The sequence below is a fragment of the Echiichthys vipera genome (genome assembly GCF_963691815.1).
Source record: "Echiichthys vipera genome assembly, chromosome: 8".
In the NCBI taxonomy this organism is placed as follows: Eukaryota; Metazoa; Chordata; class Actinopteri; order Perciformes; family Trachinidae; genus Echiichthys; species Echiichthys vipera.
In genome coordinates, this window is record NC_139833.1 from 8,684,206 (window position 1) to 8,709,234 (window position 25,029).

Below are 25,029 nucleotides of genomic sequence, written 5' to 3' on the forward strand. Positions count from 1 at the left end.
AAGAATCAAATCTTCAATACATATGAGCTGGATTCATTCTCATCAAATTCTTAAATAGTTTGAAGATATCGTGTTAAAGGTTACAGGTCATCCGGAAGATCAGTACGTCTATGAAAGGTGGGAAACGTGATACATCTTGTGTTTTACCTGCAGTTACAAGATACACTGGTAAGACAGCTTGCAAAGAGAAATCATTATATAATAAATAAATAAAGTGTTTTATCTCTAGGCATTGGTTCAGCCCAGACAAAAAGTTTGGCGTATGTTAGACTGGAAGTGAGATGATGTCATGTGGCCATCTAACCTATAACCTTTGACCTCTCTGCCTCCCATGTCAGTGCTTTTACCCTCTCACTCCTATGACATTCTTTGTCCTGTGAACTGAAGTGCTGACTTAACTTTTGGGTTCACCACATGGTAAAAAGGTGGATCCTTGTTCGTGTTTATGTTTGAGTATTTGTCCCTGAGCGTGCATGGACAGAGGACCCTGTGGGTTGCCTATCCCATCTGCACATGAATGCCAGGACTCCACAAAAGCTCCATGCACGGGAGGATTTCACACAATGTTCACTACATGAATCCAAGCAGTGTGCCGAGGTAAATGGAGCACATGCCAGGGAGAGAACGAACACACACACTAGAACACTCTTTGCAATAGTGACAACTGGCAGCTGCAGTAAAGCACATACGGTAGTTTGACATAGACTTAAACTCACAGGTGCACGTGCTAGAGAGAACACAATGTTTCAACCACTATATTAACTGATTAAAAATAATATTTGACCATTCTCTGTTTTGACTCTGTACATGTTTCTTTTCAGGGAAATCAGAGAAGTACATCTTATCTATCATACTTTAACATTGTCAAGTGAAAACCAGTCAGCAGTTTGGTGTTTGCAAAGATTTGTAAGTGCCTCTGTGTCTGTATCTGTCTTCGAGATGGGTGTCTGCTGCCAAAATACTGGGACTCCTCCATGCCAAAAAGTGAGCCATAAAATAAAAATGATTGTAGGGGCAAGTGATGGAGGAAGGGGGAATAAAATGAGCACACAGCATTTTTATGCCTCCCAAAAACCAACAGTGTAATGTCGAGGATGATTACACCCAATTACCAGTTTATTATTGGGTTTGATGAAAGCTATTAACTCGGCCCTCATAAAGGTTATAATGATCAGTTATTGTTGAAAAGGCTGATACTGTAAGGAGGCATTTGTATTACTTGGGAAACCCCATTTAAATTAAAGGGAAATAATAATAAAAATGCCTCTCAGTATAATGCGGTGTCTCAAACTACACATGATAACAAGAAAAAAAGGTCCACTTTAATTGATATTGCTCAATACTTCTAGGCCATTTAATTTAACCTACTGCAAGCCACAATAAATACTGCATAACAGTATCCTGGCTGCATGTTCAGCTCTTCTCATAGATTAACAGTAATGATTGCACAAGAGAAATGTGTTTTGTTTGTATTAACCTACAGTAATTTGTTAAGCATTACCAAGCCAGGGCTTTCAAGTTAAGAGATTTTTAATTATACTGAGAAAGTTATAATCCATTAATCCATCATGATTAACAGAGTTGATGTTATCTTAAAGGTTGAATATGGAGAGTGCACCGCCATCTAGTGTCTCAAGATAGTAGTCGCAACAACAAAAAATAATTCCACCAGTCAGGTTTGCCAGGTTCGTTGCAGAGTGTGTCAAGCGATGAATCGCTGTGTGAAGTGATGAATCATACAGGGTAATGACTAACTTCGACTAATCAATTCATTTTACAACAGTATTTAACATTAGCCAGTCTTCAACTGGAAGTCTTTGTTTGAGCTGCTGGGACAAATTACGCCCCCTTCGCTGAGGCTCCGAAGCAGCTGCAGGATTGGCAAACTCCAGTTCACCCAGTGACATCCTACAGTAGCTGCGCCGAACAACAGACAACCCTGGCAACTAGCAATGCCGGCCGCTGCTGGCTGGTACAATGTAAACAGAAGAAAGTCATTGTCAAACTATTAATACAGACTGAATATAGTATACTTTGTTACGGAAAAGCAATACATTCACTCTGTTCCCCTCAAAAAGCCCCATGGATGTATATATATATTTAAAATATAGCTTTTATTAAAGATTCTACATATTCAACCTTTAAGCACAGGGAAACTCCTTGCACATGAAACAAAGCCAGATGCCAGATGAACATTAAGTAGAGCCATGGCACATCAATTGGCTGATTCGTTGATGAACATTGCCAGTTCCAGTGGGTTAGGTTAGTCAAAACAATAGATTGCACTGAGTGTGTGACTGATTATTGATGCATTGTGATAAATTGGAAAGGTATGGGGCATGCTCCACATACGCAAGATAAGATCATAAAGTAATCTATATACAATACATGTTTTGTGCAAACAACACAAAACAATACAATTCCTTTTCAGTTTCAGTGACAGTGTGTAGTGTGATCGAGCATTCAGCTGCTCTGGGACTCCTATTTTCACTATTATCACCATGAAGCCACGCGGGATCATTGCCTATTGTAAAAGGGCGATCTATCTGGCTAATAGGCTATCCATCAATTATATCCGTAGACTTTGTGTTTAGTTTACAGAAAACGAAAATGTGAAAATAGCCTGAGAAAATAAACAAAAATTAAAATCTACTCTCTACTAAAGAAGCTTAAAGTCTAACATCGCTCTGGAGATCATGTCTAATCTTCCCGATTTACCTGACCACCACCACCAGACGTCTCGTGAACCTTCAGTTTGAGTTCAACGGAAAGCAAGCAACGACAACAATAGGGGTTATACGGCAGGAAATAGTCGCATAAAGACGGCAAAGGGGAAATCTAAATCACGAATTATTCCAGTTATCGGTACACACAGCGCTACAAAAGCATGTTTGGATTAAAAAAATAATAATATTAATCGTGAAATTCACAATATAATATGTTTTGAATATTTGAGAACCCCCCTCTGTCCACCAGTGGTACGGTCGGCCATTGTGACGTTTTAAAAATTCAGCAGGCAGGCTCGGCCGTTGGCTTACTACTCCGAGAAGAAAATCCGTTGTTGTGGAGAGGAAGAACGCCAACGTCTAACGTACAAAACTACGAGCGTTATAACCCCAATTTTTGCGGGTCGTTTTTCCTCCAACTTATTTCCCCCCCGTTTTGTTTTAGCTAACATGGCTTGTGGAGCAACGTTAAAGCGGTCGATGGAGTTTGAGGCCCTCCTCAGTCCCCAGTCTCCCAAGCGGAGAAGGTGCAATCCACTACCGGGGACTCCTGGAACTCCGTCCCCGCAAAGATGCAACCTCCGTCCCCAAGTCGACAGCCCAACGCATTCGATGTCTCCTCCGGCCATAGGAGGCGAACACAGGCTCACTCCAGGTATGAAATGAAACTAGATTTGACGTTTTTTTCCTGCGTTTTCAGGGTGGGTGTCATGGGGGAGGGGGTTTGGGTGGAGTGGAATGGATAGCTAGCTTGTTGAGAGAATCAGAATGGGGGTTGGAGGCTAACGTTAGCACAGCTAAGCTAGCATCAGGAAGGGGGAACGGCGTCGCTAAGTTACCGACACAGATCGGTTTTAAATCACAATAAATCACATGTGGATGCACAAAAGTAGAGGTGGTTGTGAAGGTATTCGTTGCATGCTAATTGTGTTGTTGCATAGTTGGCTGAATTAGCTTAACCTTCCATAGGCTAATATTGAGTTACCCATGCAAATATTAGCTTCAAAGTTCTTTTGCAGAGCTAAATCAAATACTATTTCCAGTATTGGGTAAATTGAATACAGCTCTATGAATGCCCTCTTCAGTCGTGCCTATTCAAACTACTGTTATAGTATGGGCTAGCATGGATGTTAAAGCTATTCATAAATCAAATTAAACGCTTATTTGAAAACGGATAGGATTTAAACAAAAGGTTTTAACACATGGGTGAACGCCTTAGCCTGTTGGCTCTCCTGAGAAGACAAACGGCAGCAGGCACACCGTGGCAGGCTGTTCATTAGGAGCTGCCCCGGCAGTGTTCCTTGGCTTTAATGCCACAATTGTCTTTCAGTGCGACAGGGGTTTGCCACCGTCATTTCTTTTCCTCTTCAGGCCTGGGAGGCATTGTTCATTTCCTTTATGTCTGTCGTCTACTCTCCCTTTGACTTGAAAAGCTCCGCTGTGAGCGTTGGACGGGTGTGGGGCACACAAGTAGACACAGGATAATTACCTAGATGTCTGCACTGCGATCCAGTGAGAATCATTGTATGTGCCAGTCACACAGATCGGCCAGCATGATAGAAGTGAGGCCCTAATCCTCACGCTTTTTGAATTTTAATTAAAACGTTGCAGGACGTCCTTGAATTTATTTGATCACTTTATTGCTATGAAATGCGAGGCAATTACAAGATGGAGACTGCTGTACTACCTCTGCTTAGCCATGCTGTTAACTCTTAGATTGTCATTATATGCTCCCCGGTGCTTAGAAATGCATTGGCCACAGCAGAGTATATTATAAAGAGCTGGTAGGGCTAGCTAACCCCCTACTGCTATGAATAATGTACTGACTTCCATCTTGCCACCAAGTATTGATTGTGAAGACATCAGAAATGCACAGATGTATTATTGATAATCAGTTTTATTGGCAAGGGGCACTGTGTTTGAATTTAAAAGTGATCCATACCTCACATTTACTTACAATGGCTGTGTTTTGGGCCACTTAACCTTTTCTAAACCATTTGGATGGGGGTTAAATCTTCTTTTTTTCAATGTTTGACTGTACTAAAGGCATGGGCAAATAATGTTATCCCCTCCTTAGTTCTGTGCCCTACCCCTGTAGGAGGGGAATAAATTACCTAAAAAATAAAGTGGAATGGGAGTCATGTGCCATATATTAATTCGTAACGTTTGATTTCATTAAAAGAAGAACTAACAAGAGCTCACACAGCCCCCGTTTTGTGGCTGTGCCAGCTGCGTCATTTATTAAGACATATGCCAAAGAATGGTCTCTGTTGTTCCTGTTTCGGTACTGTAAGAAAAAAGTGCTTGACGCTGGGGTGGCGGTGCACATCTCTCATAGAAAAAGCCACGGGAGGGTTTGCAGAGAGCATTAGCCCACACGCACTGACTGCGAAGGTGTGACAGCCAGCTTCCTGTGACATGTATTTATTCTTTTGGTTACCTGTGTAACTCTTATTTTGGTTAACCAGAGATTTGGGTGGTGTTTTGTTCTTGTAAAGGCAGAGGGCATTTCCTTGCAGATACCTGAAGGTAAAGACTTATTTCATGCCCCCTGTTGTTGCTTATAGAATAGATTATTGGTTTTGTTCAATACTATTATACTATTAATACTAATCAATCTGACTTACTTATTATGGTTCCCTCACAAAGTAGTTTCATTCATACTGGAGCTTTGTCTATGTTTGTACAAAAAAATAACCATTAGGACCTGTTTTTTCCAGGTTCTCTGTCCGTGCGTTGTTTTAATCCTGAACTTTATGTTAGCAATCCAGCATACCTCTTGTGCGTTCAATTTCTTTACGTTTCTGTTCCTAGCTGGGTTACAGCACAGCAGCTGCAAGGGTAAAGTAATGTAGATTTGTCTGCTGCAGACATGAGGTCCAGACACAATGTATTCAACTCACCTTCACCTAGAAAGGGGCCCCTCATGGGACTGTTGCCGAAGCCTGCCTTTCTGCTGTGGTTTGCCAAGTGAAAGCAGTTTTGTATTTAGCGAAAGGTCAGCTGTCATCCCTCCCACCCATCTCTACCCGCTCTTGCTTTCCAGATAGTCAGGTTTGTTGGTGGTGAGCAAGGATGTGTTTTTGTGTCTGTGTGTGTGCAGGTGAGACACAGGGATGTAGCTCTGCCAAGGAATCTTTTAGGTAATTTGTTCATAAAGATAGGATCACTCACTATGTTCTCCTCTGCCTCATTCTTGTGCTGCCAGTCTGGGCTTGTGCTTTTGGTAAAATTCCCCCAGATGACAGATGAGGCTGGTGTTGTTCTAGGACAGGATTTTATCTAAATGGCTGGACTGGTTGTCACGTTAATAGCTTGGGAGGGAAAGTGTGCCGGTCATCATTCAAGCCCGAAACCTGGGTGAAGCTGCAAGACTGCTCATATATCCTGGCAAAAACTCAGGAAGCTCTTTGTCCAGAAGATTGCATTTTGAATACAGTTATAAAGTAGTCACACTGTTGTTTTTTGATACATGTTTCAAATGTATTGAGGAACTACTACTACTACTACTTTAACATAACTTGTTAAACCTTTTATGTGGACACGATCATCCTTGTTGTCATTTTAAAATATAATGTCAGATTATTCCTTCAAAAAATTAAATTCAGGGGCAGTTTATTGAGAGTATAGTAACCACTTAGCACTTCATGACTCCCACCAGACTTGGGCCCTGTTTACACGACAACGCTCCAAGGTGAAAACCACAAAATACTTTATCAGATGTGCCTTTCGTATAGATGGCGACGCCGTTTTTGCGGCTTAAAAAAGTGAAACCACCATACAGAATGGAAATCTTGATAACTCCTCCACCGTTGTGTTTCCGTGTAAAGGGGTAAAACGCTAAAGTGTGTTCTGATCTGCTCGCGCTGACTCACGTCGCATATGTGTTTACGTAGCATCCATGTTCCGAGAACAGGTAAACGACAACAAACATGTCGTACTATTTCCATCAGTCGGACATTCAAATTGCCTGCGTGGCAGCCGGGGCGGTGGGAGGTTGCAGACCACGCTTCAGATCCCTGTCACACTGTACAGCGTCCTGCTTCTCTGCTATTAGGGAGAGAAGCAGAAGGATGTTTCTACACATGCACAAGCTCTGGGTGGTGTTGTGTGGCAATGCTTCACAGCACCACCTAGCCACCTGACGTGAATGCTACATCAAATTCACACACTTTTGCGTCACCGAATGCACGCAGATTTCCCCCTGAAGACGCTTTTCTAAACGCGGAATGCAACGCAACACCACTTTTGCGTTTCCTTTCTAGATCGTCATTGTCTAAACAGGGCATTATTAAAGGAACAAGATATACTTTAATTAATCCTAAGAGGATTTTTCTTTTTAAACACAATTTTTTGTTGTTACACGCAAGTACTCGAAATACACACACATGCAAACAGGGCCTATACACATGCATTTAATGCAGAGGTGTAAGAGCGAGACAGGACTATCCGTGGAAAACCGCCCCAAGCATTTGGGGATTCCGCACCTTGCTCAAGGGCACCTCAGTAGTGCCCAGGAGATGAACTGACACCTCCCAACTACCAGTACACCTCTAGACTTGGTCCGTATTTGGGACTTGAACCGGTATCTAAGCCCAGATTCTACAGAATGGGGTTACTGCCGCCCCAATATCTAATAATTTGTCAAAATTAAAAATGTCTAGAATGAATTTGTCTTTCTCTTTTGTCTGCAGTTTTCAAACTATCAGTGGTTACTCTTAAATTCTTTACTTCATAAGGGCATCCACAACTGACCCATAACACATCACAGGCTACTTCCTGGCAGTTGGACATTCGAAACCCACCTCCCCCCACAATTCTTTAGCAGTGAAGGGTGAAATGAAATGAGTCAGCTTTGTTTTCTCTCCCTCACCACGCTCCAATCTATCTGGTCGATCTCCTGTCGCTGTTTGGGCTGTGCCTAAGCCTTTGAGCCAAGGCTTTCTCCACTGTGTTCCCCTGGCTCCCGGAAGTCTCTGTGATTGATTGCTTGGCCTGCTTTGTGGCAGGGTCATTGTTGCCAAGCAACGCCCACAGTTGAGCTACTTGCAGTTGGCAGAGCTGTAAGTGACGGGCAGCAGGAGAGGGTTTTCACTCGTCACTCAGATGTACCCAGGAGTAGTAATATCAATTGCACCCATTCATTTAAGACTGCTGTCACAGGTTAACCCTTGTTGTCAGCGTTCAGAGACTCCAGCCTGCAACTGTAGTTCAGCAAAGATAAATACTTCATGTCATGATAGAATTGTACACAAGTAAAGTACCAGATGAAGTGAGTTTTAGTTCTGGAGCCACCATCTTGCTAACTGTTATTCATCTGAGTTCCCATATCTAATACAGGGTTTTACCCAAGGAAATTGGTACACTGAGGTGGTAAGATATGCAAGTCCTCACTTCCCTCCAAAAATAACAAACCAAGACACACTGCCTGTGTTTTTTATTACCGTAATATTAAAAAAAACACTTGATTGTGCTTAATCAGTGAGTGGAAAACTGACAACCTTAAAGACTACAGTGTTATGGGATCTAATTAACAGAAATGTGTGTTACAGCTGACGCAGTCACACTAGATTGTTTAAGACAGTTAGTAAATTCATTATAAGCATCTGTAGAATACACCTTTATTAATAAACGCAGTGAGGGCTTCAACTATTGTTTAATTGTTTAATCTCAAATAAAGTCGGAATCACAATTTCCCAGAGCTGAAGGTCATGTCTTCACACTGTTTGCTTTACTGGATCTACATTCAAAACCCAAAAGTATTTCATGTACAACGATATAACGGGGAGAAAACAGCAACTCCTCACACCTGAGAAACTGAAACCTAAACCAACTCAATTATTTGACTATCCAAACTGTTGATACATCCATTTGTCAATCCATTAATTGTTTCACTGCTTGTTACAGCCCTTTTGTGGTTTGGGAATGACGTTCTCTCTGAAGTGACATGGCTTTATTACGAGTCAAAAGCCCCGCGGTAGTTAGAGAAACAGCCTGTCAGATTAGGGTCCTGTATTGTTAATGCTGGCCACATACAGCGAGAGGAGGGGTCTCCACTATTGCACCGGTTCAAAAGTGCATGACCACATTAACTAGGCTTTCTTAAAATGGCTCTGCAAAGAAGATGCTGTTTTCCTTCACATCCAAACCAGCTTGAGATGAGCAGGTTGAAGGGGCAACATGGCTTCTAGCTCCCTCCCCACCCAAGATAAACGAGGCACGGTTCCCCAGATAGAGGTGTAACATGTAGCCTATGGAGACTTCACCCCCTGTATGAATCGAGTGAGATAAAAGTCCCTCCTCTACATTTGGTTATCAGCTCTATTTGAGGCCCTGGTGTTCTTGTTTTTCTCAGGACCTTTTTGAACTTTAACCTTAATTAGATATGTGTGTGCTGGCCGTGACCCATGTTTAAACTGTTACAGCAGCTGCAGCATAGGCACCATCCTAAAGAGGACATATTTGAGATGATAGAGGGCTAGTCGCTCTTTTGACCCTTCATAGCTTTCTGCATGTTTACCTACAGTACCTGTATTATTATACTATCAAAATACATAGTTGGTGATCATTTTTTAGACTTTAGAGACAACTGCAAGCTTACGCAAAGAACAACCAAATTTGCACGACACCTTTCATCACATACTGTACACACTGTGTGCTTAATGTTGATCTGGTTTGACTCTAACAACATGATGTAAACTGTGAATGGCAGACACTAGCCAACACACAAATATTGGATATGGGAGCTTCCTTGAAAGCACCAGCAGTCAGCCAACAGTACCCTTTGGAAGTTGATTTGAGATTAGTGTGCGTCACAGGCAAAACGGCAGGTTTACAACCAAAACAAGTGATTGCAAACAACATATTTTTCAGAGGGCCTTCGTCGCTGCTCCTGTCAGACTATGACCTGGTATGGTTTTACAGTGTCATGTACTTGTTGTGCTTTTTAAATGTGAGCATCTAGTGCCGTTTTCCAGGTTCTGTCCTTATTTACAGCTTGGGTAGATTTAAATGACCAATCCAGACAACGTAGGTAGTTTAGAAAGAAAACCGACCTTTATCACATCCATGAATGCACAACAATCTACCAAAACTATTCTTTTTTTATACTTTGTAGAGCTCCAGTTTCAGTCACAATTCACACAGAACATTAAAACATGGCTAGTTTTCTGTACTTCCTACATGTAACTGCAGAAATGAATTTTCATGATTTATCAGGGCTGTACTTACTGAGTATGTAGCTGTATTTAACATCTTTCAGTTAGGCTGAAAGCACTGGTGATCAAGTTTATCATATGAGACAAACAATATCCTGTTTTACATCGTCTGCATTGCAGTCTTGTTTCGCACAGAGCTTTCCACACAAATCAGTTTACTTTGTACATCCACCAAAACCTCAAGCATCTTTTCAACCACTAAATGGGCCTCAGAAGAATGAGAGGCTTTCACTTTGTTCCAGCCTAGTAAAGAACTCTGATTTATACTGCAGCCTCAACCTAAGCCTTTTCACCAGCTGTAGCCTGGCATGGTGCCGACGGACTGGAAAGCTTTTGGATGAGAAGTGAAAGTGATACAGTCACAGGATCAGAAAGTGCGTCTTTAAGACAGCTGTATGTGTGTTGAGCACAGCTGTAGTAGGTATGTCACCATTAATGGCGATCTTCCACGCCTCTTCTTCCAGACGATGATTGTTCTTTGGAAACCTTGTTAGGTGAGAGACAGAGGAGCACAGAGGAGGTGAAGTGAGCATAGCTGTTGTAATTAATCTTAAGAGCACTGTGGATGATTGTGCCTTCCCGTAATAGTCCTTATTCATGCTGGAATACACTCAGCATTGTATGAATGTTAAAAGAACACACATTAAAGGCTAAACTAATTACAATAATGATTGTTTAATACTTGTAATGGATCACTGTTCAAGTCATTGAATATAGAGTAAATGACACAACTACTACTGGACGGATTTATAATTCCTTATGATGATCAAATTAAGACGTAAACAGCACATTATACTTATAAAAACCTGTAATTTTGCATGTCAAGGGGGTTTCATTACAATAGGCAAAGGTTTTAATAATATAACTTACAATGACATCCTAGCGACAAAGTTAGAAAGTCAGGAATGAATTTGCTTTCAAGCCCCTTGGGAGCTACCCTCATAACTGCCAAAGGGTTGGAAAAATCTGCGCAACCACCATTTTTAGGACGTCCTCTGCCCTGGTTTAAACAGTTTGTGTCCTTGTTTCTGTTTGCGCCCTACAGAGCAGATCTTCCAGAACCTCCGTCAGGAGTACAGCCGGATCCAGAGGCGGCGGCAGCTGGAAGGGGCCTTCAACCAGACCGAGGCCTGTAGCTCCAGCGATGCCCCCAGCCCCAGTTCCTCCCTCAACGCTCCCAGCTCCCCACCAGGTAAGAGAATCCACTGTTTGCCATACACACACACACACACACATACACTTTATACTTCCTACTATCACATCTTCTGATCGTGTGCCTGTCTAACGGGCACAGCATGTCACTATTGGTGCCAGTTTATGGATGTTTCCCCCATTCGAACCACCGCACGAAACACGTGTGTTCTTTAAGAGCCACTGTTGACTTATTCAGGTCCAGTTCTAGAAACTCCTCTGTTTCGCTGCTGAGTACAGAGTGCTGTAACATTTGAGTTGCTGTTTAGATCGGTTTGGGGTTTTCTGAGAGCTGTAGGGGGGTATTGTACTTCACAACTTTTGCTACACAGTTGACTAAATAACATGTCTGCTTTGTTTTGTTCTGGTTAGCAAGTCCTTGAAGTGACAGCCAACTCAGATATCAAAGTCAACACGAAAAAAACACAGAGTGACATCTTTTATAAGCCTAATCTTTGTAACAGTTACGAATGATTAGGTCATTCATTCTGCAAGGCCTGCCAAAAGATCCTTGGCTGGACCTGCATGACCAACTACAGTCTCAAGAGGCAGGCTACTGCTGCTCATCAAAACAATCACAAGGGCAGAGGGATTGTGATTCCAGATGTGAGTTTGTGAAAGATTTATAGTTGTTTGTGCCAAATCCAACCCACTCCTGAAATGGAGATGTCTCTCATCATCCGTCATATCCTGTTGAAATTCCTGAAAAGAATGCTTTATTACCAGTTTCTCAGTGTTTCTTTTATGTTTAATGGACGTTTCAGACTGAACTCCAAATAAACAGTTCATGCTGCTTCATATCTAAAAGGAAACCTAAAGGAACTGATATGAAATGCAAAAAGTGTCATGGGAAAATTGACGTGTACTGTGAGGAGCTCAGAAATACAGAGTCGGAAAAATGTTTTTTTTGAGCTAGTGAATAAAGCCAGATGTCATACAGGTGAACGGCTAAGACAACTATTTAACAATGTTTTTTTTTCTTTTCAAAATAGCTGTCCGTGGGTATAACTGTGTAGTTTTTTTTTTTTTTGAAAACAAACAAAGATCAATGAATCATTGGCACCTGAAGTGTAGATTATGGTGGATTTGCAGTTCGTTTCAGCCCATCTTTTATTTACGTGTGCCCCTCATTCCTAGCGACAAAGAGGGTACATTTTCTTCTCTTCCTCTCTTGAAACACATTTGAGTTTCAGCAGTAGTGATGCATTTCGATGCCTTTAGTAGAGTTCGGGTGTGAGATGTAATCCAAGCCCCAGGCCTTCGGGCGCCTGTGTTTCTCCTTCTCTGCTCCGCGGGATGGTCTCATAGATCACACTGAGTGCACTGTTACTAACCCGGCCCCTTTCAGTCTCTGAGACAGCCATTAAACCTTCATCCGCACACTGCCATCCTCGCCTGTGATTTACAAACATTTTAGGCTTTAAGCGGCTCACAGCAGACCTCAAAGACCACCGGATAAAGGATCACCTAGCTAAAGCTGTGTCTGGTGACAGACACTGGTGAGAGAAAGGGACCACATTAGTGCTGCGTGACCCTGTGGGCCGGCAGAGGTGAGGGACGACTGAAAGCAAAGCTGTAAATTTGCACCTGACCGAGCACCTATTTCAAGACAGAGGACATTTCTGTCTGTGACTTATCGCTGTGCAGGAGATGAGTGATTTAGCCCTTTAATAGCCAGTCTGATTTTGTGTTTTAAGGTGCCTCAAGGAAGGACCAGCCCTCGTTTACACTGAAGCAGGTGAGCTACCTGTGTGAGCGGCTGCTTAAAGACCACGAGGAGAAGATCCGGGAGGAGTACGAACAGATCCTTAACACAAAACTTGCAGGTAATAAACATTGCTGTACAGAAACTATAGGACCACAGCACTCGCATTTCATCTGGACAACACATTTTTTACGTTCTGGCAGTGAAGTACAATAAAAGTGTCACTTTGCCATGAGAAACATCCTGTCCCCTCCCTCATGAGTATATTTTCATATAACTGATAACATCTGCGGTGCTGGCAAACTGAGTTAATATAGATGCCAAGACCGTAAATGGGCAAGGAAACGAGTGCAATAAAGATGGTAGAATTTTTGTGAAGCTGCACCTGCCTCCCTGGCATCTTTCTTCCCCAACAATGAGCGTTTTCTTTAGTCTATAAACTGCAGAATGCCGACTTGGCAGGAGGATAAAGTCAAGAGGACAACCTTTTTTCACATACCTTTTTTTGCGATCACTTTTTGCACTGTAGAGCAGTTGTCATTACGTTGTATTGATGTTGATTTATTTTCCTAGGTAATATTTCTTAGCTGCGATCGTTCTGCTTTCTGACAAAGCACCGTGGACGTCCGGCCTTGTGAGACCTCAGTCTAAGCAAGCATCCTCACCTTTTTTTATCTTCTTCTCTTTCCAGAACAATATGAATCTTTTGTGAAATTCACACAAGACCAGATCATGCGAAGATACGGGGCCCGGCCTGCTAGTTGTAAGTATCTTATCCCACTATTTCTTTACGACAAAGTATACACGACATGTTTAATCTGAAGGTAAAACGGACGACCTGATTATCGTGTCTGACCACAGCATCCATCTTTCTATGCGTTTCAGATGTCTCTTGAACTCACCATGATGACATCCCAGCTTCCTCACACAAGATGGCTGCTCTTCTACTGCCCCCCCTCTGCCCTCCACTTGATTTTCATTTTATTTCCCTCCCCCTTCCCTCCCCCTCTCGAACTGTTTGGGTGCCATGGTTTATCCTTTTTTTTTTTTCTTTTTTTTTAAAAATCCAAACGTTGATTTCTTACTACAAAACTGTTGCCGCCGGCCAAAAGTTAGAATAACCTGAGATATAAACTACGTATGAAGCCCACCCCTTTTTTGGCCCTGTTTTCTTGTTCATATGCTCTTTCTGGAAATCCCGACTAAAGCAGATCTGTGTCAAATCTCTTGCCGACGCTGTAGAAAAAGCTTATTGGCTCATGTGATCATTCTGTATAACCTTCCAGCAGCTGTATTTAATGGCTCCTGCTTCTCACATCGTCCCCCTTTTTCTTGCCCACCCATGCCCTCGCCCTCCTCACAACTCTTCCCCTAAGAATGAGGATTTTTTTTCCCTTTTGAAAAAAATAAAAGTTCTGTGATTGAAAATCTGTTTGTCTGGGATGTTTTTAGTGTTTTTAATAAGATTGGTGCTTTTAATCATTTCACATGATGAGGGGACATGACATGAAGGACTTCTCATTGGTTGGGGGGAAAAAAGTGAATTGAATCAAGACAATCTCACCTAGATCTGAAACTGAAAGACAGAAAAATACTATATTTGATTAATTATTCATTATTTGAGATATTTTTCAAGCAAAAATGCCTTACCATACACTTTTTTTCTTGTTTTAAATAATGATAAATTCAATATCTTTGGGTTTGGGAGACCGCAGTTGGTGTTCTTATAGATCTAAGTATATCAATATATTTATTGGAAAGTTAATTCAAGTAATAGACCGTGACAGTAGTTGTCAGTTGCATCCCTAATCTCACCAGAAGGTCTATGAAGTAGCCTAGCTGTAATGATCACAGTTAAATTACATAAATTGCTTTGTCGAAGGGATTCTGACCCTCATTCATTGTTGTATATCTGTTCATTTGTAAATGTATATAGGTCAAAGTCAATTTACCGTAAATGAAAACCTATTTGGATACGAGTTTAGCATGTGCAGGATGACGATGATGATAATAATGCATGACCCTAATTTCTGTTGTAATAGCCCCCCAAGCTCCAGACTAACTCATTTAAAATCGCACAAAATCCCAACCTAACTCATTCATGGATTATGAAGTTTGAGGACTTGACTTCAGGCTTCACGTTTAGATTTCAGGATGTTTTCTTTTAGTGCTGGTGAAACTACAGTACTGTACAAAGGCACATATACTCTATATGTAACTATATAAACACTAAAACATTAATTATGGGGGCTTCTTTCCTTAAAAGTCCAACAATTAGATTTGTACTCCAGAGAAGAATTTGTTTCTTCTGCTTTTTTTTCTCGAAAACAAAAAAATGATGTAGCTCAGAGTGGCTCTGGTGGAATAAACACCAAGAATGCAGAAATCCAGATGAAATGTCACAGTTCACTGGAGCGTAGTTTTGCAAATCCATGTGAAAATGAGAGTAGAGTTGAGGCTATCTGTTGGTCAGGAGAGGAATTAAAGGGGAGGGGTGACACCTTCCTCCATCTTACCCTAACATCATCTGGATAAAAACATGAGTTAAAGGTGTATATTTAAAAAAATTACAATAACATGATCCACTCCTAGGTGTTTTTTTTACATCACCTTCTGAGAATAACAAGTCCTGTTAATGAATACATATGTTTCTAAACAACCTCGGATGTAAACATTCAACACTGTCCATTGTTCTTAATTGTGGACTCTACTTCCACCTTGTGGTACATGTGAGGTAATGCTACATTTATATTATAAAGTGGGACTTTTACCTCGGTGCACTTCTCTGAGTTAGACGCTGTATAATCTGAATATTTGAATATAATAGCACCGACAAAGATGGTCGCTTTCACTGCTTTGTTTTTCCCGGGATGTGTGAGAGAAGAGTTGTGTGTGTGTGTATATATAGGTGTGTTTGTATGTGTGTGGAGCTAGTCAATGTACTAAATCTGCTTTTTATTTATTTTTAAATGAATTTAGTCAATTTACTAAATCTGCTTTTATTTATTTTTAAATTAATTTAGTCAATGTACTAAATCTGCTTTTTATTTATTTGTAAATTAACTTAGTAAATGTACTAAATCTGCTTTTTATTTATTTTTAAATTAATTTAGTCAATGTACTAAATCTACTTTTTATTTATTGATTTGTAAATTAATTTAGTCAATGTACTAAATCTACTTTTTATTTAGTGATTTGTAAATTAATTTAGTCAATGTACTAAATCTGCTTTTTGTTTATTTTTAAATGAATTTAGTCAATGTACTAAATCTGCTTTTTATTTATTTTTAGATTAATTTAGTCAATGTACTAAATCTACTTTTTATTTATTGATTTATAAATTAATTTAGTCAATGTACTAAATCTGCTTTTTATTTATTGATTTATAAATGAATTTAGTCAATGTACTAAATCTGCTTTTTATTTATTTTTAAATTAATTTAGTCAATGCACTAAATCTACTTTTTATTTATTTTTAAATTAATTTAGTCAATGTACTAAATCTGCTTTTTATTTATTTTTAAATTAATTTAGTCAATGTACTAAATCTACTTTTTATTTATTTTTAAATTAATTTAGTCAATGTACTAAATCTGCTTTTTATTTATTTTTAAATTAATTTAGTCAATGTTCTAAATCTGCTTTTTATTTATTTATTTTTAAATTAATTTAGTCAATGTACTAAATCTACTTTTTATTTATTTATTTTTAAATTAATTTAGTCAATGTACTAAATCTGCTTTTTATTTATTTTTAAATGAATTTACTACTCTGTAAAGTGTCCTGAGATAACTTTTGTAATGATTTGTCACTGTAAATAAAATTGAGTTGAATTGAATTGAATTTGGAGAACGTGTCGGTGACGTCACGGCTACCTCAGGTGTGGCACGAGGGAGGGAGGGAACAGGTAGGCTGCTGATACCGAGCAGCAGGTTGCAGACGTCGCCGTGTTTCTGTCAAATAAAGGGTCCTGTGTGTGGAAGAGAGGGACACCAGAGGGTTTGTTTGGGCCGAGGAAGGAAGTTTCATGCAGGAAAAAGCGATGGAAGGTCTATAATTACCTCCAAGTGCTTTTTTTTCTGCTTTTTATCTGATCCCAGAAGGACGGCCGGGGTTGAAGACGGGTCTCCGCGGGGTTTTCTGTCTGAAAACATGGAGGAACGGCGTTGAAAGGCTATTTTGAACCCCAGCACAGTATGCACCGAGCGGCTTTGAATTAGTTTAGTCGAATCAATATTTATGCTTTCGGGACCGCCCGGAGCCATCTGCACTCTTCCTGTTGAAGGTTTAGGTGAGTTGGCTTCAATTGAGTCCAAATATACCGTAGAAAACTCAACAATGCTTCAGCTCTAAGTGCATTATATTGTGTTATTGACATGAGGAATTGTTTTTAAGCCAAAAGAGTCAAAGTATTATCCCAAGCAACGCCCAGTAAACAGGAAACGCTAATTAACAGGTTGCTGTAACTCAATACTTTCTGTAAAAGGCAACTGGGGTGTAACTTTATTCACTAATCAGGACAACAAAAAATAGTCTAATACAGATTTTTAAAAGGGGAACTAATGCTATTTCATGTTTAGGGTAGTTGTGTGTGAAACTTCTGCTTTTTGTACATGTTACTCTCTCAGTTGTAGTGTAGTTGTAATAAGACGTAAGACATTTATTAAATAGTGAACATTTATTAATAGTCCGAATTATTGTAAATTCATGTAAATCTTTTTAAGTGTTATATATCTGAAATTCAGTACAATGTTCTTTGTTTTAATAGTGGGTAACCAAAGGTTACCTAGTTTATTTGCAGCACTTGAACACATCACTGTAGTGACAGTTGTAGACAGTGATGCGTGTTTTACTGCAGATGTATTTCATTTTGTTTTTAGTAGAGCTGCAGCAATAAGTCAGTCAACAGAAATGAGTATTATTCACACATAAAGAAGATGCAAAATGAATACAGGGAAAGAGACAGAAATTACAGTCCTCCCCTGCTCAAACAAACCATAACATTGAAAATAAAATTTGATTAAACTACTCATTAAAAACAAAAACAAAACAAGCAAATAAAAACCAAGACACATAGCACCAACACTATTTATACACAGAGCATAAGCAGAAACAGAAATAACAATCCTATAATTACAAATATAGTACAACCAACGGAAGCTTCTATCATAAGGTTCAAGATTAAATGAGAAATGTATTTACTATTTTAATAATTATAATAATAAAAATAATAGCGATAAAATGCCAAATATTTGTTTCCAGCATCTCAAATTTGGTGCTTTTCTTTGTCATGAAACTAAATTTATTTTGGTTTTGGACACAACAAGACATCTGAAGACAAAACTTTTGGCTGTGTAGGAATACCATCGTTTTTATTGTGTATTTCATAGAAAAAAACATGAATCCATACTTAAAAATATTTGTTAGTTGCCCGTTTATCTGACAATACAGCATATTTATTGATATATGGTGGTTAATGTTCCTCGAACCAACACTGTGTTTGGTGAAAGTGCTTTTAAATATTTAGCTCCTTTATCTTGGAATAAACTACAGGATCATTTCAAACTGTAATCCCTCATCAGCATTGACCATTTCAAAAGCAGGATTAAGGACTTTTTGAATACAATTTGGGTGACATGGTGGTGTGGTGGTTAGCACTATCGCCTCACAGCAAGAGGGTGTCTGGTTCAAATCCCAGCTGGGGCCGTTCTGTGTGGAGTTTGCATTATCTCCCCATGTCTGCGTGGGTTTCCTCCGGGTTCTCCGGTTTCCTCCCACAATCCAAAGACATGCATGTGTGTTAGGTTAATTGATGACTCTAAATTGCCCGTAGGTGTGTACGGTTGCCTGTCTCTGTTCGTCTCTATGTGCCCTGCGACAGACTGGCGTCCTGTCCAGGGTGTACCCCGCCCCACGCCAGATGTCAGCTGGGATTGGCTCCAGCCCCCCGCGACCCCGACGGGGATAAGCGGTTGAAGATGAATGAATGAATACAATTCACACATGTACTGTCTCTGAGCACTGATCTGCTTTTTTATTTTTAATGTTTTATTTTGTTGATTTTTCATGTTTAGTTGTGTGTTGTTTTTGTTTTGAATGTGAAACTTATATGTTTATGCTGCTGTCTTGGCCAGGACTCCCTTGGAAAAGAGATTTTAAATTTCAATGGGAATATTCCTGGTTAAATAAAGGGTAATACAAACACAAAAAACTTAAATCATGACAAAAGTAATGGGGTGGTCAAAAGAGATATCACAGTATATGTAATGTTATGTCTCAGTAGTTTACCACGGTACACCTACCTAAAACTAACGACTCTGATACAGCATGCCTTGCAACAAATCCCACCTCCATGAAGGTTATAATGCTCAGTTTTTGTTGAAGCTGTTTTCAGAGAGCTGTCAGTTCATCTTTATGCTTAAACTCAGAATATTTAATCTGCTGTGTAGGACTGGAGCAGTGATGGAGAACATCGACCTGGAGCAGCAAGAGCCGTTCCCTGTGGACCGAGATGGGAGACAGCTCAGGAGCGCGGAGGACCGGCCCGATGGTGCCAGGAAGATGGGATGTTGTGAGAAGTTCCAGCAGTCTGTCTCCAAATGGATGCTTCCAGAAGACTCCCGCAGCAAGTACCTGGAGCGCGCCAACTGCTGCCCGCCCCCCATCTTCATCATCCTCATCAGTGTCACAGAGGTAGCCCTTGCCCTGAATGTACACGACATATTGTTCAGTATGGATTCTGCCATGTAATTATACGTGCAGCCTATATTTGGCTTACATGCCCCCAGGGGGTTAATTACTGTATAGATTTGATGTGATTGTATAAAGTAGAGCGGATATTGATGTGAAGCTATAGAGTTGTGGTGTTTTTAAAGCATGACATTAAGGAAAACAACTTACTTTTAATTGAAATGTGCCTGTTTGTTTTTTAACTGGGACACTTTTTTACAGCAATGCGTGTTCATTTCTTTCTGTCTGTCTGTTGGCATCTCCGCCGCCTCCTCTGAATGCCCTGATTCATAAAGTGCAGTGGTCACCAGCAGGCAGTAGGCGCGGCGTCAATGAAAACAGCCGTTTTCATGAGTCGTTGCTTTTGGTCGGGCCGCACGGTGCAGTTGATCCTGACTGGTGGGATTTAGAGCAGTGTAAACAGAGAGCCACCGTGTCTTTTTGACTCTTTCAAGTAAATAAATTGTGGAATGTGGAGGATAATTGGGGGATTTGTTGAATAATAATATAATAAGGGAATACAGTGGCTTCATTTCCTACAGGTATGACTTTAAAGAGCGATATGCTGTGTTTTATTACAACTTTAAGCTAAAGTCACCAGGAATTTGTCTGAGATTGCCTGGAGGTAAAACAAATAGGAAGTTTGGTTTTAGTCAAGAAGTCATAAGACTTAGAATAGATGGTCAGTTTACTTTGCATTTAGATTTATAATTACACTTTTTGACATAATGTGTCTTTTTTGTGTTGGATATTGTTGGTCAGCTACGGATTGGCCACTGTCATTTACCCTTTTGTATTCAAACTTTTTATGTACTTCTCCCTGTTTCTATGCATTAACCTAATAATAGTAAATGGTAGTAGTTATACACATGTATACGTGTTTATTAGTGTGTAACAAATACTTGTGAACAGATAATGAATGACAATATAGTAAAACACAATTGTAATGATGGTTACAAGACATTATAAGTGCTTACAGCTGAATAATAGTGTGTTATAAACCACTTATTGCTTATGTAGTGCTTATAAATGTTAAATAAGGGGACTTTGTAAACCCGCTTGCTTCAAGTTAAGTGTTTTGAATGAAATGAATGTTTTGCACACTTATCCACTCATACTTGGGGAGGAACAGCTCACTCTCTGTAGCTCACAGATGTCCAGTGTCACTGCATTTGAATACTTTATTATTCGGGGGAGGAGGCACTTTATTTACCCAGAGAAGATGGACTGAGCTGCAGTGTTCTTTCTCAGCGTGCCGTCGCTTTATATTCCCACAGATGCAGGCATTCAGATTCAGCATGAGCTGCAAAGTTCGAACACACTGGGGGATTTTCTGTGGCTGTTAAAGTCTTCAACATCTGTATTTCTGTTTCATCCTTCCCATCTTTATTTTCTCAGCTGTGTGGGATTCAGCTTCAACCCCCACAACTGCTGCTGCTGCTAATTCTAACTTTAAAAGGAGTACAATTATTTGATTTTATAAGGCTAACTTGTGTGTTTATTTTCTGTTCTTCATCAGCTGGCAGTGTTTATCTACTACGCTGTGTGGAAGCCTCAGAAGCAGTGGGTGACCCTGGATGAAGGCATCTGGAGAAGTCCTCTTACATACAAGCCTGAGCGCAGGGAGGAAGCATGGCGCTTTATCTCCTACATGTTTGTCCACGCCGGGTAAGCATGGGCAGTGCTTTTTTTAGATACCTCAGTCACATGATGAAAGCTTGAGTCAGTGTGGTTAGTGGACAAATACCCACAGACACTTAAAAGTGCAGTATCATGGCCCTGATGCCCATAATCTCTGTGGGTTTTTGTTATGCAGTCAGGTGTTGATTCAACAGTTTGTAACCCCTGCACCGCCGTCTAGGGAAGATGTCTTCATTATTATGAGACTTCCCTCTGTTGTCGCATTGCATCATAGTCACAAAGGCGAGTCATATGAAGCCGATAACTGTGGGTTTTTTATAGAGGTGCGTGGAGGCCAGACGGCCATTGCCTGAGTGTCTGGCACATCTGTCAAAATACTGCAAAGTCATGAGATGAGGCAGAGGCACAGCCTTAAAACCCATGCGTACATAAACCACGGGAACACAGGAAAACCAAAAATCATGACTATACAGAAGCACACAGGGAAACTAAGAGTAGAGAAGAGGACCAGTGGTCACAGTCACTCGGCAACTTTAACTTAAACACGCCCAACAGGATGTTTTCTTTGAGGATAAGGCTGGGGACCATCTCGATTTGTCTTACTGTCAACAGTAGAAAACCAGAATGAAGCACTTTAAAAGTTTCAACATGAGCGCTAATCAGTCATCATCCTTCTGATGTTTCATTATAATTACAATTGAGATATTACAGCGATCATGGTTTGCAGTGTCTCAATGAATAGTGCTACAGATGTTACAAATAGCCATAACACCTAGGCGCTGTGGCAGAACCTCGCTGATTTTACACAGTCGCAGGACACAACTTTGAATTTGGAAACAGATGTAAAGGGTGTTTTTACATCCATTTATGGACAACTGTGGGAGTGGAAATGCATGAGTCCAGCTCCACAACTGACATCTATAAAACACAATCAGGCGTCTATGTATCTACACGGAGTTTAATGCATGTGGCCCCCAGTCGAGGGCGTACTTTGCAGGTGTAGCACAGTAAATTGCGTTCTTTATGTAGTCTAAAAAACGTTAAAATGTGTCTAGTTTAAACACTGTAAGAGGAGATACGCTTTGAAAGCTTGAGCTCCATAAGGTTCAGTATGGTGATGTTTTTATTTTTGATACATCTCCAACACATAAAACCGTTCATTTTTGCGAACTTTGTTGCATATTAACATGGAAAGAAGCATTTTACTACTCACTTTGCACATTTTGCTTTATTGCACCACCTTTAATTTGTAGTTTTGTGCACATTTTTTTTTCTTTTTCTTAATCAGTGTGATGTTCTAAACTATGGCAACATACCATACCATACCATACCTGACCATACCATACCATACCAAGATAAAATGTCTGCCTATGACAACTTTGCATTGAAAAGCCTCTAGGCTGAAAATGAATACAAAGTTTGTGTTGCTTGAGGAGGAGGACAGGACACCATTTTACTATAAAATTGGTGGTTTCTTTCTGCACTTTTTCACTAATGGGGTGAGTCAATATATTGTTAAATTAAACTTTTGCTACGACCGAGCTCATGATGAGGACTTATTTAAATTATGAAAAGGCTTGGCTGCGTTTTTTTCTACGTCAGGTAGGGCTGGGGGGAAAAAAGCCATTTTCAGTGTTTGCATCCGTACACACACACACACACACACACACATTTAAAATCCAAATTCCACCCCTGCCTCAGTATTTCCTGCAGGGCTACAGGTGTTTCTGATATTCTGTCCACCCCCTGTATGACATTCCTTGCTTATTCTCCACCTCTAGTGTGGAGCACATTGTGGGAAACCTGGTGATGCAGCTGCTGCTGGGCATCCCGCTGGAACTGGTCCATAAAGGATTTGAAGTGGGGATGGTTTACCTGGCTGGCGTCCTGGCAGGTGAGCCTCACCTGTTTCTCTCCCCCTGATAGAGTGAATGTGGCTCTGCCGTTAAACACAAGAAGCTGGACGTGATCGGTGTTTGTTATTGAACCCACACGGTCTAACACTTAGCTCGTCCTGAAGTGCGTTTATGTTGGAGAGAAATGCCACTGATTTCAAATGTGATCGTTTCTATTTCCCCTCAGGCTCGTTGGCCAGCTCCATCTTTGATCCTCTCAGTGCTTTGGTGGGAGCTTCTGGCGGCGTTTATGCCCTAATAGGAGGCTATTTTATGAACGCAGTGGTGGTGAGTTTATTAAAGTTCAGAGTTGGTATGAACATCAGCTTTCCAGTCTTTCAGTGTTTATTGTTGTTATTAATGTGAGAAGAGTTCTTCATCACTTTTTTAATGAACTTTGAACTGGAACTCCTTCAAAAGAAGACTCGATTGACTTGATTTTGTCTGATAAAAACATACAGAATTAACTGTTAAACACTTTCTATGGTGGTGTAATTCATTGTCTAATGGTTAGCAGGCAGCATAATGTATGCACAGTGGCAGTTCACTCATAATCATGTCATATTGATGGTTTTTAAATGCTATTTTAAGGGAACACGTCGGCCTGTATGTTAATGAACTAGTGAACACACAGTCACAGATGTTTTAAAGCATGTGGTTCTGAAATGAGTGCGGCATTTCTGCTTCGTGAAGCCTTCGCTGTGTTTTCAGACTTTGTTTTTTGCACTTTGTAAGTTAAGATATTAGTACGGTGACTGACGATGTGTTTTCACTTCACAGAACTTCAGAGAGATGATTCCTCTCCTCGGGATATTCCGTATTCTCGCCATAGTGATATTTGGTATATTCTCCTGCGTGTTTTTCAACTTATTATGTTAGTTTTCCAACTACTGTGATCACACTTTAAAACTCTTACATTTAACACTGTCTTTCTCCAGTTGGCGTAGATTTTGGATTCGCCTTCTACAGAAGATTTGTCAGCGACGAGGCGGGTTTAAAGGTATGATTATCCTTCCCCCTGGTGTAGAGGACTCAACACACGCATATTTAAGATTAGGAAAGAGCCTGAAACGAGATCCAGCCAATGCAACTAACCTCCCGCAAGCTGACAGTTGATGGATTGAATTTGCCTGTGGCTGCAGGAAGGATCAGGAGCTCCTGCTGGGACTTGAATGTACTTGCAGACTCTCTGTATGGGCCCGAACTAACGGGCAAAGACTCCCAGCACTCTTTTCACATAACCAGCTTTCTGTTTTTAATCACTTTTCCACATGTAGAGACTGTTTCTGTTTGTTTGTCTTTCCAACTGATATACAGACTACTGAGCTAAAAAACCTGATTCCTCGTTCCCTCCCCCACCTTATCTCCCTTATTGTCCCCCCAACTCTTTGTTTTGGCTTTTCAACTGGTTCTGCAGGTTTTTTTTGACAGTACCCAAGGGTCTATGCTTCATTTAATTGGGGTAATTACTCTGAAACCTGACTTCATCTTCTCTCCTGGTAGGTGTCCTTTGTGGCTCATTTTGGAGGAATTGTGGCCGGGATGACCGTGGGCTACGTCTTCTTCAGCGCTTACAACAAGAAGTTACTGAAAGACCCGCGCTTCTGGCTGTGTATACTGGGCTATGTAGTCTTCGTGGTCTTCGCTGTGCTCTTCAACATCTTCCTGACACCAGCTTCATAGGACCATAAAGCTGCACTCACCTGTCTTTTTTCTTTTTTTTTTAAAGCTAACACTAAAGTCACACTCAGGAAACTGTTTTTTACTGAGAAAAGTTACTTATCAGGGACTGTGTGAATGTAGTGCAAAGGGTTTTGTTTTTTTCTATCAGTTTTTGTGAGTTCAATGGGAAGGGCGCCTCCTGCTGTTTATATGTGACATTGCAGAAGAAATTTTTAACATTTTAGACTGTTGTGCCTTTTAAT

The 25,029-nt window shown here is 40.5% G+C and overlaps 2 protein-coding genes across 2 annotated transcripts; both read left to right on the top strand.

Annotated features, from left to right (window-relative positions):
- The first annotated feature begins 3,033 nt into the window (after positions 1 to 3,033).
- Positions 3,034 to 14,217, top strand: akirin1 (akirin 1). Its single transcript, XM_083918572.1, has 5 exons — positions 3,034 to 3,381; positions 10,989 to 11,135; positions 12,832 to 12,960; positions 13,531 to 13,602; positions 13,725 to 14,217. Exons 1-5 carry the CDS (start codon positions 3,177 to 3,179, stop codon positions 13,733 to 13,735), a joined length of 564 nt encoding a protein of 187 aa, XP_083774698.1. The 5' UTR covers positions 3,034 to 3,176; the 3' UTR covers positions 13,736 to 14,217.
- A 2,548-nt stretch (positions 14,218 to 16,765) lies between these two features.
- Positions 16,766 to 24,821, top strand: rhbdl2 (rhomboid, veinlet-like 2). The gene is made up of 8 exons (XM_083918914.1): positions 16,766 to 17,130; positions 19,289 to 19,532; positions 21,088 to 21,236; positions 22,991 to 23,103; positions 23,292 to 23,392; positions 23,885 to 23,945; positions 24,043 to 24,104; positions 24,608 to 24,821. Exons 2-8 carry the CDS (start codon positions 19,302 to 19,304, stop codon positions 24,785 to 24,787), a joined length of 897 nt encoding a protein of 298 aa, XP_083775040.1. The 5' UTR covers positions 16,766 to 17,130; positions 19,289 to 19,301; the 3' UTR covers positions 24,788 to 24,821.
- The last annotated feature ends 208 nt before the right edge of the window (positions 24,822 to 25,029 follow it).

What these genes read in the sequence shown, in the direction of transcription:
- akirin1 (XM_083918572.1), top strand. Translation starts at nt 3,177, where the DNA reads ATGGCTTGTGGAGCAACGTTAAAGCGGTCGATGGAGTTTGAGGCCCTC. An exon ending in CGAACACAGGCTCACTCCAG is followed by an intron (nt 3,382 to 10,988) that starts GTATGAAATGAA and finishes TGCGCCCTACAG; the next exon opens with AGCAGATCTTCCAGAACCTC. An exon ending in CGCTCCCAGCTCCCCACCAG is followed by an intron (nt 11,136 to 12,831) that starts GTAAGAGAATCC and finishes TTGTGTTTTAAG; the next exon opens with GTGCCTCAAGGAAGGACCAG.
- rhbdl2 (XM_083918914.1), top strand. Translation starts at nt 19,302, where the DNA reads ATGGAGAACATCGACCTGGAGCAGCAAGAGCCGTTCCCTGTGGACCGA. An exon ending in TCCTCATCAGTGTCACAGAG is followed by an intron (nt 19,533 to 21,087) that starts GTAGCCCTTGCC and finishes GTTCTTCATCAG; the next exon opens with CTGGCAGTGTTTATCTACTA. An exon ending in TCTCGCCATAGTGATATTTG is followed by an intron (nt 23,946 to 24,042) that starts GTATATTCTCCT and finishes GTCTTTCTCCAG; the next exon opens with TTGGCGTAGATTTTGGATTC.